The sequence below is a fragment of the Furipterus horrens genome, unplaced genomic scaffold, assembly GCF_987537825.1.
Source record: "Furipterus horrens unplaced genomic scaffold, mFurHor1.1.pri manual_scaffold_1, whole genome shotgun sequence".
NCBI lineage: Eukaryota > Metazoa > Chordata > Mammalia > Chiroptera > Furipteridae > Furipterus > Furipterus horrens.
In genome coordinates, this window is record NW_028327171.1 from 89,377,999 (window position 1) to 89,392,063 (window position 14,065).

At 35.1% G+C, this 14,065-nt stretch overlaps 1 protein-coding gene across 3 annotated transcripts in view; it reads right to left on the reverse strand.

The window, feature by feature from the left end:
• The window catches only part of CBLB (Cbl proto-oncogene B), a 212,094-nt gene that overhangs the window by 42,065 nt on the left and 155,964 nt on the right, over positions 1 to 14,065 (reverse strand). For all 3 annotated transcript variants that reach the window (XM_090276312.1, XM_090276305.1, XM_090276295.1), the window contains exons 11-13: positions 10,353 to 10,538; positions 8,247 to 8,612; positions 545 to 639 (exon numbers count right to left, since the gene is read on the reverse strand). In XM_090276312.1, the coding sequence (XP_090132438.1) occupies positions 545 to 639; positions 8,247 to 8,612; positions 10,353 to 10,538 (647 nt within the window). The remainder of the gene's footprint in view (positions 1 to 544; positions 640 to 8,246; positions 8,613 to 10,352; positions 10,539 to 14,065) is intronic.

Genomic DNA, 14,065 nt, shown 5'->3' on the forward strand with positions numbered 1-14,065 from the left:
GTAATATTAATTCTGGGATCATATGACATGATCAGGTATAAGGCCTGTTCAGTTTTCCAGCTATGAGATGAAGCTACTAAGGCAATGGGTAAGATTATCTGAATATGAAAAACTTCAAAAGAACAATCAACAGGACTTAATGGCTCAATGGATTTGAGAAATGAGAAAATTGGGGGAACCAAAGATTATTTTATGATGTCACCATGGGTAGCTTGGAAAAAAGTGCTATCTTTGAGGAAAGAGCTTAACATTGCTGTGCTATGTGCTGCTCTATCCTTTTCTTGGGTGCAGGGAAGACAAAACTCTCTCTCCCCACTACTCTACATGTAATCTTAGAGTTAGGTCAGATCTCACAGGTGCTGTGGTTACCAGCAAAGAACCAGGAAGGATCTTGATTTCCAGCATTCCAGTTTAGAAACCCAGCTGGGTCATTTCCATTGAATCATTTGAATTCACCCTATCCTTCTGTACTGAGAACATCAAAGTCAGTATTTATGACACCTTTATGCATGGACAAATGATCTCCATATTCAGTAAAACTCACTTGATGCTAGGGAGAAGGGTGGCGGCTGGAGGAGGAGGAGAAAGCCGAGGAGGAACATCATATTCTTCACTTCCCAGGTGACCATTGGAAAAGACCTGAAAGGAAATCAAAGGGTTAGTTAGAATTTAACTTCTTTTGGACCTTAAAACAATAGTAATGTTAGAAAAATCTATGATTTTGAAAAGAAGATATAATTTCAGTTTATTTCAACAAGTGAACTATCATATGATTTCCATAAGAGTTAATAGCACCACAGCGATAATTCGCCAGCACCCAAAGTAGTACCAATTACATGAAAGAAGTGCAATGCAACATGATTCTTAATCACACTGGGGGACAATACTATAATTTTTATAAATCAGATATAGATAGCTAGGTAAATAAAGAGTAAAATTCCCCAAACATGACCAATTTTTTTTGAAAAGAGATCTCTGTAAGGATTCAGTTAATAAAAAAGTAGCACTGGTGCAATTCTTACTTTTGTTCCTCCCAAATAAGTGCTCTAAATTATGTTTCTCAGGGGTTAACAACACTTTTAAACTCCTCGATAAAATAGTACATGAGTATAATCAGAAATGCCTGTGTTCTTTCAACTTTAGCACTACTGGTAACTAGAGACCTGTTTTGGCTCTTAAAGTGCCAGCAATTTTATACACAGATTTCTGTGTGTAAATAACACAAACCAAAACTGTTACCTTGCTCATAAGGTACCATAGAGAGTCACTGTTTAATTACTCAAAATTCAGAAATTTTGATTTCCAGGGGATTCAGTTACATTTCAGGAACTGTCTGAACAACTGATCTTTACTAATCCAACAACATGAAATTAAAGCAGATTAAAGAAAGAGAGAGAGAGAATAATTTTCTAAAGATATACTCACAACAAAATATTAAACACTTTAATATCGTTAAGCGACCTTTAGTGTTTTATCGTTGGGCTCTTTCCCAAACTCTTAATATTTAAAAGGTATAGGTAGATGATGGGGCAAAAAGGATGTAATATAACTTAAATAGTCCTAGGTAACCCAATCAATGACCTACCAATTTCTCCCCCCCACCTTCATATTTCTAACAGTGTTGCAGCTTTAGAATGCAAAATTAAAAAGGCCATAGATATCCTTCCCTATCAACTTAAAGTAAGGACAGGAACATATTTAAGGAATACATTTGAAATATATCAGTTTGCATTTCAAAGCTATATAATCTGAATTTTATAACAAACGTTTCACTCTAAAAACTAGGTTCTGTACTATAGTTCTATTTTTCTTTTTCATATCTCCCCTCATTAGATTCAAAATACTATAATAACACTGTGACAAAACATATCTTTAAATGAAATAATTTTATTCTAGGCTTCTAAACATACACCAAATAACAGAACAAGGTAGGTTCTGAACTTTGCTACAGAGAGAAAAATTTCCAAGTACATATTAATCATTGCAAAGTTCAATAAAGATATTTAACATAAAAATGCCTTTTAACCCACAAATACACATATGAAACCACAAATGCATATTGTGATAATGACCATTTCAAGTCATTCTTAATTGAAGTCCTGCACATGTTGCCATAATGGGTATAATGTAAGACATTTGCAATCAAATCTCCTTGATGTTTCTGTCACAAATATATTTAAAATTTCATTCTAGAAAATGTAGTATGAATTTTATATGCAATGATTTGTTTTATTGAGAAAGTATCTAATGTACTGTTGATACCTAACAAAATTTCAGTAGCTATAAAAGGCAGATATGGAAACAATAATTTGTTACGTTGGCTCTAATCTAACAATAAACCAACCATAATTTTATAATCAGAACATTGTGAACATATATGAAGAGAAATATCAATATATTCAAACATTTGCTGATATTAAAAATGCTTTCATTTGTACATTAGGTAAATGAAAGAATAAATATATTAATAAAAGTGTACACGACACTGTGGGTATTTCATCAAATTTCAAAAAGTCAACCAAGCAGTGGTGTCTATCATCCGTAAAACCATGAAGCATAGTTTGTGATGTAGTTTATTCTAGGAGAGCAATAACCTAAGAAAGTTAAGTGACTTACCCTAATTTTGTGAAATAATCTATCAATATGCTTTCAAATTCAAACAGCACTTTGACTGCTTTAGACATACTGTCATTAGACACAGTAACTCAAGAATTTCTCCGGCCTCTGAAATGCCACAGTGTGTCTTTTCTGAACCATTCATTTGGCTCTTGGCATGTGCTGATATTTTGCTTATCTTCTGTGTAGCTATGTTCCATGGAAGAGCATCCAGGCCACATGGAGTCTCAGCACAAAGCCTCGCCGATTTCTATGCCATTCCTTCAGTGCTTTACACACAGAAAGGCTGGAATAAAAACTGACTGCTTATTGGCTTTGATGACCTTAGTAATGGAGGTATTAACCAATGAAATGACTTGCCTTTGGTACAGCTGGAAGGAAGTCATTAGTTTACTGAAATTCTCTCAATAAATATACACAATTTGCTTACAGTATTCCCTCACTTATCGCGGGTATCACATTCTAGACCCCTCCGCAATAGGTGAAAATCCGCAAAGTAGGAACCTTACATTTATTTTAGTATTAATATATATTTTAAGGCTTTATAAACCTTCCCACACACTTATAAACTATTCCCAGTCCCTTATTAACCTTTCCCACTCCCTTATTAACCTTTTCCACACTTTCATAAACACTACTTATGTTCTTAAACATATTCTACTCTTAAACCTACATAACTTTAACAAACTACGTATACAGTACCGCAAAATCCCGTGATATAGTGAAAAATCCGTGATAAGTAATTAAATATATTAAAAAATCCTGCGATACAGTGAGGCCGCGATAAGTGAACCACGATATAGAGAGGGACTACTGTAATGGCTGATCTTGTATACAATATGCCTAATACCAAACAAGTAATTTTAATTTCTTTTCCTATTTAATAGATAGAAATTACATATATGTGCAAATAGCAAAGGACCTAAATATACAGGTACTAAGATGGTGTTCATATTTCTGTTCATGTAAAGTACTTATTTATATTACCTGATAGTGGTGGAATGACAAGATTTAACACCATTTCTTTCTGAATTCCATGATCCCACCTGTATGAATTCATTAAACTTAAAATTACTTTAGCTGCCATACCTGAGGGAGTGCAATAAGTCAGATTTGTTTGAATTTAAAATAAGTATTTTATTTTCTCTGGAAATCTGTTTGCAAGTAGGAGAGAACGCTAGTTCTTCAAATGTGTAGATCGGTAGTATTGGGTTGGCCAAAACATTTGCTTGGTTCTTTCCATAAGATGGCTTTAGTAGCATGTAGTCATCTTTAACTTTATTCAAAACACTTTTATTAGACTGTATTATGACAGCTGTCTTAGCAACATGCATTAAAAAAAAACTTATCAAAATTGGTGAATATTTATGTAGCCATTAATATTGAAAATGGAAGAAAATATGCATCATTTTTGGCATAGTGTGTCTATTATTTCAAGAAAGATAAAAATGCAACTGAAATGAAAAAAAAAATTCGTGCAGTGAATGGAGAAGATATGTGGTTGATCAAAAGTGTCAAAAGTGGTTTGCAAAGTTTCATGCTGGAGATTTCTTGCTGGATGATGATGCTTCATGGTCGGGCAGAGCAGCTGAAGTTGACAGCCATCAAATTGAGACATTAATTGAGAAAAATCAACCTTATACCACGTGAAAGATAGTCTATATACTCAAAATATCCTAATCAATAGTTACTGGTGAAAATGAACAATATGCCTTTTATTTTACAGAAAATAACCATACGGACCTTTTGGCCAAACCCAATATCAACCAAAGCAGTTCACATTGAAATCTCACTGATTCAGGCCCCCCTTAACTCTTTAGGAAAGGCCTTTCTCTTCTGCCTTCCCAGCTCACTGTCCAGACTATGCTATCAGCTTAAATATTCTGATTCTTTCACCCCTCTGTCAAAAAACAAACAAACAACAATAACAAAAACAACCTTAAATGGGTACCTGTCTACCAAGCGAAAGATGGCCCACGTAGGATATGACACCCCATAACTGGTTTCAGTCGACATTGCCATCATTTTGCCTGCCATGTGTACTCCGTCCTTATGCCCTATGTTCTGTCCAATATTGACTTCCTACTTTTTCCCGTCTCCATTGTATTCCTTCTTGTCATATCTACAAAAACAACATCTGTGCATTTTCTAATGTCTACAGCCAGTGACCCTTTTACACAAACCGTTTTTTAGTCTTTCTTTTGCCCTGCACCTCAGTTAGAATGTTTTGTTTTGCTTTTTCCCCTGGGAAACCCACATTTTATTTTCTGGATGCTCTTCCTGTGTCTTATCTCTTAGGTAAGAGTATATCCATCTCACCGTCCCTATACTGTGCTCTATTCATTTTGTATTCCGCACAGTGTGTCTTGAACATCCTAAGTACTCATATAGTTGAAGAAGGGTTAAGGAATACAAATACATTAGGGGACGTTTAGGCATGTGGAAGTATAATCTCAGTTATCACATAATTTATTGTAAATTCTAGGTTACTTAGATGCTAGATTGATATTCTTCTACATGCTTCAAGATAGTACTGAATCCTAATCTTGTAGTTTGAAATATTTTCTTATGATTAAGGTATTATCTAACAATTTGGGACCCTTAAGATACAGGGAAAACAAATACTCTTATGAGTCTTGGCACAATTAAGAAAAACCTTTTTAATTGTGCAAAACCTCTAACACACCTCCTTTTCCTTAATCCACACACATAATTCCACACATACAATGACCCCAAAACATTGCTATAATTTGTCCTTCAACAACAGCAGACTGGAAATGAAACAAACAAACATAGAGAACTTATTTTCTGAAAGACAGCCCTTGAGATTATAGATATGTTTAAGGTCATTCATATAAACATATAAACATGAGCCTCGCCACCAAAAAAGCAAAAGCCACAATTTCAAAAAATGAAATAATTTAATGTATTTATCTAGCAACAACTTGAACAGATTATTGTACACAGGGTCATTTTAGAATAATGTTACATGAAGTAACATGACAAGTAAGAGAGAGTTTTTATCACATAAGAAGCGGCAGTAGTCCTATCATCTTTCAAGAGGAATGAAGATAGTTGGATACAATGTTAATATCTAGATAAAACAAGGTAAATTTCAAGTTACCAAGGGTATTTTAAAACATTGTAGTGCAAATATTTTTACCTCAGTGCTATAGGACAGATATCTCTTACCAAGAAATAAAACAAGATAAATACTGTTAATAACTCTTCGCTTGCAGATTCATGTTAGTAAGTATTATGTTAGCTATTTGATTATGGTAACTGGGAAGGAGAAGAGAACACGGAGTAAATGAAAGTCCCACAAAATCCTTATACTTCACTTTAACGAGGAATTAGAGAGCTTCTTCCCTCAGAGCTCTCTGCAACTAGCAAATGGAGTAATTAGAATGTAATTTATTCTTGCTTCCCTTACCCTTATCTAGTGAAGGTGCAAGTAAAACGGGCAAATGGTGCTAACGAATGGTGGAACCCGGCACACCGAGAGAAGACGTGGTGACGGAGTAAGCTGTCACTCCATTTTTCGGGCGTTTAGTTTTATTCATTTGCCTTAGGGTATTCCATGTGTACATTTAATTTTCATTTAAACTTTCAGAACTTATCCATGTTTTCTTATCTTAAAATGGGAAAATAATACTTAATTTGAAGCATTACCTCTAATGGAAACAAGTCTAAATAACAGTTGTTATACCTGACACAAAAATGTAACCTTCGATACAAAAATTAACAGCCAGAATTCTTGGACTTAAAAGAAGAGATTTATGTTAGTGCTAAAACTATATAACATAGTATCTAAAAGAAGCTTGGAACAAGAAGTCTTCAGTGAATTGGCTAAGATAATTATTATACTTTAAATATTTCTGAAGTTCATTCAGGAAGTAAATTATTACATGCTGCTAATTTATAACTAGTCAATTCGTGTCAGAGTTCATTCCAACACTCTTCTCAAGACAAGTGTGATCATGTAGGAATGAAAAGTAATAGAGACTAAAGGAAAAAATAAAAATAAAAAAAATAAAAAAAAGAAAGAAAGAAAGAATGAATGAATGGCAGGTCCCTCCAATAACGCTTCTAGGTTGTGGAAATATTCTTTTGAGAATAATAATTTCTCCATTTTCAGAAAGCATTGGAGAGATGCTTTTATAAGTCCTTTATCTTTCATTGACATATTTAAATGATGCTGGAGGAAATTCTGAAGATCTTCATATTTAAAAGCGATGAAAGACAGAGTCATGACAAACCACCACCACTCTGTGTTGAATACCATACAAGACAGTTTTGACTCTTCCTATCCTGGTTACCCTAGAACAGTGGTTCTCAACCTTCTTAATGCCGTGACCCTTAATACAGTTCTTCATGTTGTGGTGACCACCAACCATAAAATTCTTTTCCTTGCTACTTCATAACTGTAATTTTGCTATTGTTTTGAATCATAATGTAAATATCTGATATGCAGGATGTATTTTCATTGTTACAAACTGAAAATAATTAAAGCATAGTGATTAATCACAAAAACAATATGTAATTATATATGTGTTTTCCGGTGGTCTTAGGCGATCCCTGTGAAAGGGTCATTCGACCCCCAAAGGGATCGCGACCCACAGGTTGAGAACTGCAGCCTTAGAACATCACAGAGGTCATATGTTATTACACAAAGCTTCATACTCACTTTACCTTCACACATGTGCACACAAACACAAACACAGGGGTTGAGTACATGCCACATTTCACACTTCTTTGTTTCTTGATTACAGGGTGAATTCATCAACTCCAAGCCATTACTTTGAAGGAATAAATTACTTCTTTTAAAACAACAATTTAGGATCAATAAAGGTGGGCTCATTTTAATATTAAAGATTCAAAAGAGGCAAGCCTCCTTCAGCTGAAGGAAGATGACAATTATCTGATCTCAGAGCCAAAAATATCATGGAAGCAAATACAAGAATGTAAGCAATTCTGCCAAGGGCCTACTAAGAGTTCTACCTCAATGATTTCTGCCGTTGCCCCATTGTTTTTTTATAAGCTTAAATTCTTTCCTGGACATATAAATAATAGTGGTAATATCCTCAAGAACTCAACATACATGAGTCTCTCCAGTTTTATGGAGAAACAGCTTGCTTTGTAACAGTGAACTGGACTTGGTGTTTTTACATTTGTGAGACATTTCATTTTACCTAGGTGCATAGATGTACCTTCCTAGGCAAGAATTCCAATGTTGATTTATGATACGCTATAATTATAAAGCTTTTCTTTTCAAATTATCACTAGAGGAATTAAAAACAAAACAAAACAAAACAAAACCCACAGTGCTAATTCCCCCACCAACAAGTTACTAACAGGAAAAAAAAAAAAAGGGCAGACGAAAGAAGGGAAAGTGAAATAAATCTCTGGCAAACTGTCTAGTGTCTTCACATTAAATTAAATCATTACTTAGAACAATTTTCTTTACTTTTTTTAAGTTCAAATTTTAATGGGCTTCTGTTTATTTATAATTTGGAGTTAAAGACCTGCAGGGTAGTACCACACTAAAGAAAAACAAAAAACAAAAAACAGCCCAACCATTTATACTACCTCCTATCAGAAGAGTTTAAGCAGATTTGTATATTTCTCACCTTGGCTCCTTCTAAAGGCAAATCGTGGCGTCTGTGTTTCCTCATAAGCACTGGGTCCGAGCCCATTCTACTGTGCCTTCCATTGACATGTGAACTCGCTGTGGTTCCAGGCTTTGGAGAGCCATCCCCTAGGAGTCGACATCCTACAGACTGATTAGCCCCAAATATATCCCGAGGGCACCAGGCCTCAAGAGGCATTGGCTGGTCTCTGGAAGGCACACTCTCCACAGGATGCAAATGACGACTCAGTCTGTTGTCAGGAGGGATTGGGGGCGGTCTCTCAGGTGGAGGGGGAGGAGGATCTCTTAAGGGAGGAGGTGGTGCTGGGAGTGGTTTATCTTGTTTTCTCACCATGCAAGGAGAAGACTAAGGAGACACAAGAAAAAGAAAAAATCAAAATTCTACCAGGCACTGAAATGACTTCCAGACTAGTATATTATTGCTATTGTTTTCCAAGCCATAATACAGCTTTAATAGAGTCCTATGCCATCTTTAAGTTTATGTTTAATACCAGTTAATGACACTTTAAAAAGTTAATTGAAGACTCATATAAATATATATCATTATAAATTTTTATAGAAGTATATAAACTGAAATATTAAAATAAGACTATACAAGAAATAGCAGAATACCAAACTTACATGATGCTTTTGAATGGTTGACATTAAAATAACATTGAGACATTAAATTTATTTGCACATTTCTATGAATTAGGAGAGATAGCAGAAACTAATGAAGTCATTGTTCTTTTCCTTTTTTAAAGAGCAACTTGACTTGTAACATCTCCGAAAGGCTGTAGGTTTTGTCATTTTTGTATTCATCGCTGCAGTATAAAGCAACTGATAAGGGGCAAATTCGCTCTGGTTCTTTGGTTTATCAATTACTACCAGAACAGTGAAAAATCACAAATAATATAGCAGCATTATTTATAGACCTCACTTGAATTTTATGGACCCTTAAAATGAAAAGGCATATATGCTCTTGAATTAAATCTAGGTACCTTGCATAGCTTTTACTTTTATATACTTGGTTCACCTGACGAATAATTTGTGCTTTTGATATTAAAGAGAAAAGGAATGTGTTGTGTACATAATTCTGCCTAAATAACATACTAAGAAGTCTTAATACGATCTTAAAACAAAGTTAACTATAATGTAGAGAAACAAATACTAATAAAAATTGTGCTTTCACTAATTTTAGACTGTAGAGCATGTTGTCAAATGGAGTTAATTTTTAAATCTTGTATTTAATAAAGCAAAACATGCCCTTATAAAATTTGAAAAAAAAATCTACACAAAACTAAAATTGTAAGCCTGGCTGCTGTGGCTCAGTGGATAGAGCATTGGCCTGCGAGCCAAGTGTCGCTGGTTCGATTCCCAGTCAGGGCACATGATTAGGTTGCACGTCAGATCCCCAGTTGGGGGCGCGAGTGAGAGGCAACCACACAGTGATGTTTCTCTCCCTCTCTTTCTCCTTTCCCCTCTCTCTAAAAAATAAATAAAAAGAAAAATCAACAAACAAATAAATAAATTATTTTAAAAAATACATAAATAAATAAATGGTGAGCTTAGATTTACTGAGTTAGAATTATGTCTTTAATATTAAACAGTAATGTAATTACTCTGCAAATATTATAATTCTTTATAATTCATGGCTTTAGGTATAAAATATACATAAATTCCCTCTTCTGAGTCACCTTGAAACATGGCTGATAATTTATCACACCTTAAGCCCTTATGCAAATATACTCCCATCACATTTTTCTCATCATGACACTATGAAAATGACTGTAAAATACCACTTGATATGAATATTTTTATACATATAATGACATTTTAAATCCATTTTACAGAATAACTGTACTTACTCTACTACTTATTTTAGCAAATCAGGGGGCCGTTACAGACGTGCTATCTTTGAAATTATGTAACTTTTATAATAAGAAGGCAAGGAATATAATAGTGGGCTCACCATAAACAAAATGAGAAATCCATCATAGTTGTTCAGAAACAAGGACACAATAAATATGACAAATGAAATTTAAAAGAACCTGGGCAATCAATAACTCATATAAAATCACCATCTGTTTCTAATAAATCAATTGACCTTTGGTGAACCAGTCGGGCTGCCACATGGAGACCGAACTATGCCTTTCTGAATGAGGTCCAGGCGAGGAGGCACGGGAGGCAGGCTTAGGTGTGGGATCTGGAGTGGGTCTGGTTGTGGCTTTCTTCTCTGAGCAAGGGGAGATGACCCCGGAGAAGTGACTGGTGAATTCTGCCTCTCAGTGCACTAGAATAAAAAAAAGAGAAAGATGCTTTTTTTCGATGTGTAAATTGAATGCCTTTCATAAGGAAGACATTTGGTTTTGAGAAGGTGTCTGCCATTGAGCATCTGTTGAAATAAACTTACTTAATTAAATCCGATTAATAGATGGGAAGAGCTCACATTGTCCCTCAAGGGCAGTATTATGTAAAAAATAAATGGATAAGTTTCTCCTACATATTGCAGAAAGGGCCTAAGGAAAAAGAACAGCAAAAGCGTAGTTTAAAAACAATTGAATGCAGACCTTGTTCTAGAAACCTGTCTACATTTTATGAGGAAACCAGAAACACACAAGGCAGTAATACACATTGTTCTTGGTTAACTATAATATACAATTTTCTTCAATCTTGATTTATAGAATAGTCTAGAAGTGAGTAACCATTTTGTTCCATGTAAAGTATGTATGAATCCAGTGTATAGTCTACTATCCTACAAACCAATAAAATCAGGTAAGGTTAAAAAAAAATGCTTATTTAAAATAAACTGGATTGAGCCCAAGTACTTTCTTCGTAAACCTTCATATGGGAAAAGAATTCTCAGATTAAATGTTTTCTTTTTAAATCAGTTAACTAAATCTAGAGAAGTTTATGCTTCTGCTAAAATCTGATATATTTCTATGCTACTACAGGTTTTCCATTTTGCCTGGTAGAGAGCATCAAAAAGCCAATAACAAGTACTCCTATTTCTATGTACTATGTGGCCTGGTAGAGAGCATCAAAAAGCCAATAACAAGTACTCCTATTTCTATGTACTATGTGATACGTCAGGAAAAAGTCCAGTCATTGTAAATATAATGAGATGGTTTATGCAACATCGATGTAATCTGGCAGCTAGAAAAGTGGACTGGAATGCACATGTGTGAACAATGATGACTTCACTGAACTGGTCAGTGGGGGTGGTAGACACAGGGCCCCAAATCTGGGCTGTGGGGGAACTGAGTGAGCCTGTGTACTGTGTGGCTGTTGTATTCACAATGACTGAGCGAGTACAGCAATGAATCTGCATCAAATTTTGTGTTAAGCTTGAATATTCCTCCAAGGAAACTATCAGCAGGGTGATGCAGAAGGCTGCAGCTATGGCAACTGGTGATTGGCAGCTTCATCACGACAACACATTCACTCATGCATCACATCTTGTGCAGTTTTCTGGTGAAACATCAAACCACCCAGGTGACTCAGCTCCCCCACAGCCCAGATTTGGAACCCTGCGACTTCCGGCTTTTCCCAAAGTTAAAATCATCTTTGAAAGGGAAGGGATTTCAGACCATTGATGAGATTCTGGAAAATATGATGGGGCAGCTGATGGTGACTGGGAAAACTGTGTGAGGTCCCAAGGTGCCTACTTTGAAGAGATGGGGCATCATTGTCCTATGTACAATGTCAATATCTTGTATATTCTTCAATAAATGTCTCTAGTTTTCATATTACATGGCTAGATACCCTCTGGACAGACCTCATGTAATCATTTCTGCTTTGTAGATTTTTTTTTTTTAATTGTGAGATAACCTGATTGCTGGTTGATATAAAAGCCATACTAATTATACAAGTAGCCTCTCTACTTGATTAATATTCTATTCTGAAATAAAAGGTTTCCTTTACTAGGCCGTTATTGGCTTTTTAGAGATCTAGGCTTAATTTTTACACCTACTGCATCAATCTAGCATGCTTTGATATTCATCTGTTTCCTAATATTAGTATTTATAGAGTTTTAAGCTTATTGTTAAGCCATTTCTCCCCTAACATTATTCACCTTTATAAGAGTAGTCAGTGTCAACAATTGACAATTTAATTCAAACTCCAGCAACGATGAGAAAGATTTAGCTATCTGTCTTTATCTAACTTAGATGGGATAACAGATTTGTGTTCACATCCATGCTTAGTTACACTGTATAAATTTTTTTTCTAATAAACTAAAATTGGATATCATCTGATGTTCTCCTCATTAGACAGGGGCTGTTGGTTCTTAGAAGGAAGATGACAGAGGTAAAGTAACATTTTAACCACTTCATGTCAAGGGTCCGCACTGTCATTATGACTTCTCTCTGTTGTTGTTGCCCTTGATTACCTGGCTGATACATTAACTGTCAAGGTTTCTTTACTATAAAGTTATTCTATTTTCTCCCCCTTTCCCTACTGTACTCTTTGCAAGGAAGTCATTATGAACAGCCCACACTTAAGGAGTGGGAAGTTATGCTCTCCTTAAAAGTTTTTTGTTTAATTGTATTTTTTTTCATTACCATTTATCCTCTTTATACTCCTTCCCCTATCCCTGCATCACCACACTGTTGTCCATGTCCATGAGTCCTTTTTGAAGTAAATTTGAGTGGCTACACAGAAGCTTCTAGACTATATCTGAGATATGCTGAAATACTGTCATGATATTACTAAACTCTCAAGTCCTGGTTTCTCTCAAGTGGTCAAATAATTTACAATAGGTCAATACATTCAAACTTTATGACAAATTTAAGAACCTTTTGTTTTTAGTAATTTCATAATGTTTATATTTCTTACCTGTGATAAGACAAAATATTTTCAGTTGTTACTAAACTGAAAGAGTAAAAGTAGATACTCTACAGTCATAAACTGATTTTAATGCAGTTAGTGATTCTTAACAAAATAACAATTCCATCCATAAAGTGATGGGGCCTTCCTAACATTACATGGTCATGAATTGGAACCTTATAGAATAACGTCTATCGAAAAATGATCATAGAGTAAAGGAAAAGAATTCCTGATGTAAAGTTACATGCATCATAGTATCACAGCATTTCAGATCACGAGATGTCATAGGGCATCTAATCCCCCACAGTTCCCTTCTGGGTAAATTACATTCTCTGAGAACTACCAAAATTTAACTGAAAAAATATTTTGTTGATCTGATTCTTATCCTTTACAAAAAAAAAAAAAAACTCAAGAAGCAAAGCTATTCACATAATTTCTACCCCAAGCAAATTATTTCTACCCCAAGCAAATTATTTCTACCCCAAGCAAAATACACACACACACACACACACACACACAGAGAGAGAGAGAGAGAGAGAGAGAGAGAGAGAGAGAGAGAGAGAGAGAGAGAGAGAATAGCACTTCATTAACTTAGGTACTTGCAGAGAACTTCTTCAGTTCTAGGTACACACACTGCAAAGACTACTGACCAAGAACAATGCTCCTCCAAGCACTGTTCTCCCACAACTGTCTTCCAGCTTCCCTCATTCCTTCTAACAGGAAGGAGAATTCTGACAGGGCCAACAGTCCATTACCATCCGGACTTGACTTCCACTTTAATTGATAGTATTTAAGCAGTCACCAAATTCCTAATATGTATAAATAATGGAGTGGATTTTATTTGAAATGGGTGAATTATCAGACTTTGAAAGGGTATAATGAAAGTCATCAAGACAAATACCCAAACCAATGTGTGTGGTGCAGCAATAACCTTGAACTTCTAGATATTCCCCGACAAGCACACTGTCTTACAATTTTGTAAATGTAATTGGA